The 5314-nt window shown below is 51.1% G+C and overlaps 1 protein-coding gene across 1 annotated transcript; it reads left to right on the top strand.

The window, feature by feature from the left end:
* The first annotated feature begins 205 nt into the window (after positions 1–205).
* On the top strand, positions 206–2254 carry LOC100281209 (K-exchanger-like protein). The gene has a single exon (NM_001154128.2). It carries the CDS (start codon positions 385–387, stop codon positions 2122–2124), a length of 1740 nt encoding a protein of 579 aa, NP_001147600.2. The 5' UTR covers positions 206–384; the 3' UTR covers positions 2125–2254.
* Positions 2255–5314: the final 3060 nt, after the last annotated feature.

Consider the following 5314-nt stretch of genomic DNA (forward strand, 5'->3'; position numbering starts at 1 on the left):
TGAGAAGATGAAGGGTGAGGAAACAAGCAATTCATCTCGCACGGATTAGCACAAAACAAATCGGGACGAGATGAGGTTGGCCGGATCGGAGGAGGCGAGAGAGCAAATCAGTTGCAATCAGGGCCGGGGACCTCGTGAGCTGCCACTTGTCCTTTCCCCATTATTTTTCCTGCCAAATTCCACACACGCACGAACCCTGGAGATCCGTCTCGTTCCTCCACGAGCACGAAGCAAAATGCACTCCTCTCTCTGTCTCACTCTCATCTGAACCCAACCCACACCGACCGGTCGGCCGGCCAAGAAGAAGACTCACCACTCATCAGACGCGCAGGGAGGCAGGGAGCCATCATAGTTCCTCATCGTACTCACTCACTGCCCGCCTCCATGGCGTCCCTGCGCCAGCTCCACAAGTGCAGGCGCAATGCCGCCGCCACCGCCGCCTTCCTGCTCACCCTCCTCTCCGTCGCCGTCGCGCGGGACCACCGCCCCGGCGTGGGCCGGAGCAGCGAGGCGGAGCTGCGGGCGCCGGCGCCGGCGCCCGCGCAGGCCGGCCGGAGCTGCGAGGCGCAGCTGCGGGCGCTGCCGGACCACGCGGCGCGGTGCCGGTACCTGTCGTGGGCCTCGCACCCGGCGTGCGCGCCGCGCGGGTACGTGCACTACCTGCGCCTCTTCTACTGCGCCTTCGGCGGCGCGCCGTGGCTCGGGGCCGCCGCGCTCGCGCTCTGGCTGCTGCTCCTCTTCTACCTCCTCGGTGACACCGCGTCCCAGTACTTCTGCGCCGCGCTCCAGGGCCTGTCCGCCGCGCTGCGCCTCCCGCCGGCCATCGCGGGCGTCACGCTCCTGTCGCTGGGCAACGGCGCGCCCGACGTGCTCTCCAGCGTCGTCGCCTTCGCGGCGGCCGACGCCGACGCCGGGGACGTCGGGCTCAGCAGCGTCCTCGGCGGCGCGCTCTTCGTGTCTACCGTCGTCGCCGGCGTCGTCGCCATCGTCGCCTCCTCGTCCGGGACCCGAGGAGGCCCCGTCGAGATCGAGCGCGCCGGGTTCGTGCGCGACGTCTGCTTCCTCCTCGTCGCGCTCTGCTACCTCCTCGCCGTGCTGCTCACCGGCTCCGTCACCGTCTGGGCCGCCGCCTCCTTCCTCTCCCTCTACGCCGCGTACGTCCTCCTCGTCTGGACGTCCCACTGCTGCGCGGAGGACGGCACGACGAAGCCCGCCGTCGACGACGTCGCTGCCGCGGGTCCCGATCCCGACCTCGCCGCCCCTCTCCTCGCCGAGGACCCCGACGAACCTCCCGCGCTCCCCATCTCGTCCAAGCACGCCGAGGCCGCCGCACCGCCGCGGCGGGGGAGGAGCAGCCTCGCGCGCCACGCCCTCCACGCGCTGCAGTGGCCGCTGTACCTGCCGCGTCGCCTCACGATCCCGGACATCGCGGCGCACCGGTGGTCCAAGCGCTACGCGGTGGCGTCCGCGCTCCTCGCCCCTCTCCTCCTGGCGGCGATCTCGTCCCCCTCCAGCCCCGCCGCCGCCCTCTCCGGCGCGGTGGCCGGGACGGTCCTCGCGGCGGCGGCCGCCCGCGGCACGTCCTCCTCGTCCCCGCCCGCGGGCCGCTGCCGGCGCCTCCCGTGGCTCGCCGGCGGGTTCCTCATGTCCGTGCTCTGGTCCTACTTGCTGGCGCGGGAGCTGGTGGCGCTGCTGGTCTCCATCGGCCTGATTGCCGGCGTGAGGGCGAGCGTGCTGGGCGCGACCGTGCTGGCGTGGGGCAACTCGCTGGGGGACCTGGTGGCCGACGTGGCCATGGCCATGCACGGCGGCCACGGCGGGGCCCAGACCGCGGTGTCGGGCTGCTACGCGGGCCCCGTATTCAACACGGTCGTGGGCCTGGGCCTGTCGCTGACGCTGGCGGCCGGGGCCCGGTTCCCGCGCCCGTACGCGATCCCGGCGGACGCGTCGGCGTACCAGGCGGCAGGATTCCTTGCGGCCGGGCTGGTGTGGGCGATCGTGGTGCTGCCCGCGCGAGGCATGCGGCTGGACAAGGTGCTTGGGGTGGGGCTGCTCCTCATCTACCTCGGCTTCCTCGGAGTTAGGCTAGGCTCTCTGTCTCTCGGAGGAGCAAACGGCTCATGATCCATCGTCTCTTCTTCTTCTTTGGGATCCATGACACTCTTGGGTGGTGATGGATGCATGGCCAGAGTAAATTATTGGAATGTCAATTCTTGGAGACATATACCTACATGCATATATACATGTGAACATAGACCCTCTCCCAAACCAAATGTACATAGCATATTCGTCTTCGCAAGAACATTTCAGCTAGATTCCTAGAATGGTGCCTGTCCACCCAATTTTGAGTCTGGCTCACTGACCACGTATGTTTATTTTTGTTTTTGGCTAATTAAGCTCGATCTGAGTGGTATCATTTGAAGTGTATCCATGGTTAAATTACAAAAAAAAAACTTGATGTCGTTACAAACTAAATTGAAATAGAAGACCAAAAGACATGTTATTGTAAGAAAAATCCAGTTCAAACACAAAACAATACAAATGAAGTTCAATATCCCGTTTGGACCCGCTTATTTACCGATTCCAGTGGCCAGAAGCTGCTTTTGGGGTCCAATAGAGATGGCAATGGGTAAAAACCCGCTAGGTATTACTTGCCCAAACTCATACCCGCGAAGAAAAAATACGCCCGCTAAAAACCCATACCCATGACGGGTATAAAATTTTGCCCAAACTCATACCCATGCGGGTTTCGGGTACCCAACGGGTTTCCCATACCCACTAACATCAACATAAAAAAATAATTCATCATGTAAATGACAATCAATACATTAATAAGCTAGCATAAAAGGAACAAGTGATAACTAATTTTAGCCTAAAATTTGTTACATGAAGTTTATTTCAATTAGAACATATTCCATTAATAATATTATGAGACATATTTATAAGGAATGTTTATTTTAAGGCGGGTTTTAAAAACTCATGGGTTTGCGGGTATGGATAGTGGAAGAACAAACCCATGACCATGTACCCGTTGGGTTTCCATTTGAACCCATTAACAAACCCATGGTTAGAGAAATTGATCCAAACATATACCCTAATAGAGCAAAAACCCACCGGGTTTCGGGTAGCGGGTACCCATTGCTATCTCTAGGTCCAAACGCTCAGCTTCTACCGTGGCTTCTTGGAGAAGTGCTTCGCCCATAATCTGAGTTTCAACAGCAACACAGAAGCGGTCGAGGGCGCGCGGCTGGGACAAGTCGCATGATTCTCGCTCAGCTTTACCCCATACCCACTGGGCCCCCTTGTTTTTTCTTAACTGTAGATGAACTATTGCATGACATTTGAGCTGAGTTCTCGTAAAATTATTTGGTCGGTTGATTTTATCAACGAATTGGTACAGTTGCAGAAACTGTAAGTCTTGTACTCTTTGTCGTACTTATTGTGAAGTAGCATGCTCCCTTTTATTCGAAAACCAATGACAAGTTAGTTATTAAAAATGATGATTAACAGATATCCTCTCTGTTTCTTTTTAGTTGTCGCTGGATAGCGCAAAATTAAACTATCCAGCGACAACTAAAAGAAACTGAGGGAGTATGTTGTAATAGACAACGCATGGGACAATTTCCAATTAGGTGCTCATTATTACGATAATTTACATTTTATCATATTTATTGTTAGAATCTGTTCTTTAAAAAATCTAACCATCTAAACACCAGAAATTGCTAATGCGTTAGTGTCGTAGTTACTTATGTGAACCAATGCATAGTTATGGTGTAATGGACATATCTGTCTAATTGTAGTCAAGTGTTGATTATTATGTCTTTCCCTGTTTGTCATTTTTTTACTCTATATCTACGATCTCAGAACTGCGTATCCAAACACCTAGATTCTAACCACCAGCTTCTCCTCACATTAGCCGAACCAAACACTCAAATTCTTCTCAGACAGCTTCTCATCATAGCCAGCTTTTCAAAAAAGCTCCTCAGAAAAAAACCGAACCAAACAGGCCCGGGACACTTATGGTTCAAATGAAAGCAAACATATTTGAGTTGGTCACATGAGACATGAGGTCCTGCATATGAAATGGTCCCATTTAGAAAGCTTGCTATGGAAATCAACGTCGAAGACATTCTTCATTTTATGGATTTTAATGCGTGCCTAATTTTGATTCAAACCATGGTATGACTGGGAATGATTTTTTATTTTGTGAAAGATAAAAAATAAAGGGCTTCAAAGAACCAGGCCAAGGTGATGGTAAATGGTAGACGAAAGTGAATGACCATATATGTGGTAAAGAAGAGAGCACTTGCATTTAATCATCACTAATCATGCTATATAAAGTTATATTATAAAGAGAATTAAATCATTGATGTATCATTTGATGAAAGTAAATTGATGCATTTGTATGTTTTCAAATATGTGTAATTAGACCAAGTCACATGTTCAATATGGCTATGTTCAAGCAAAAAAGAAAATGTATATGTTGACATTCTCTAAAACATTTTTTTGGAAATGGAAACATCAACCCGACTTTTTTTGTATTTGCATGCATACAGCCTTACAACTCAATTGTTACATCATCCTTCAACAATTTGTAGTTCAAATAGACTTCAACTAAATCATGCTACAGAGTAAAATAAAACACGAGCACTAAGCTTCTTCAATTCTTGAATGGAACCGCCACCCGTGACTCGCGAAGAACTCCATGACCACCATCTCCAAAGACTGGCACACGACAAGAATTTGCCGATGCGTTTCTTCCTTCTGCAAAATCTGAACCAATATGTGCCCTTGAAGATAGTTTGTATAATTGACGATATAGGTTTGTGATTAAAAACCGCATCATTACGACAAAGCCAAATCGACCAAAACAATGCTGCAACGCCAGTAAGAAGCAATTTTTTATGCGTGCAACCTTTGTTGGATTCCCAATCCCCTATAATATGATTAATGTTAACAGGTTGATCTATCTTTAAAGCAAAGTAAATAATTCTCCAAATAGTTTTAGCTAGGTAACAATCAAAGAAAATGTGTTGTATGCTCTCATTCTGGTTACAAAAGCTACACTTCAGACTTCCTTGCCATCTACGTTTGGCTAAGTTGTCTTTGATGAGGATCACCCCCTACCTAGATACCAAAGAAAAAATTTTATCTTAAGGGGTAGTTTTAGCTTCCAAAGCACACAATTACTATTATAATTGGGGTTATTTATTAAAATATAGTACATGGATCGGGTTGAGAAAGTCCCATCCCTATGAGCTCCCCACACGAAAGTGTCCCTCAACGGATTCAGGGTAACCGGAGCTAGAAAGTG

This window comes from Zea mays, chromosome 1 (genome assembly GCF_902167145.1).
Source record: "Zea mays cultivar B73 chromosome 1, Zm-B73-REFERENCE-NAM-5.0, whole genome shotgun sequence".
Classification (NCBI taxonomy): Eukaryota; Viridiplantae; Streptophyta; class Magnoliopsida; order Poales; family Poaceae; genus Zea; species Zea mays.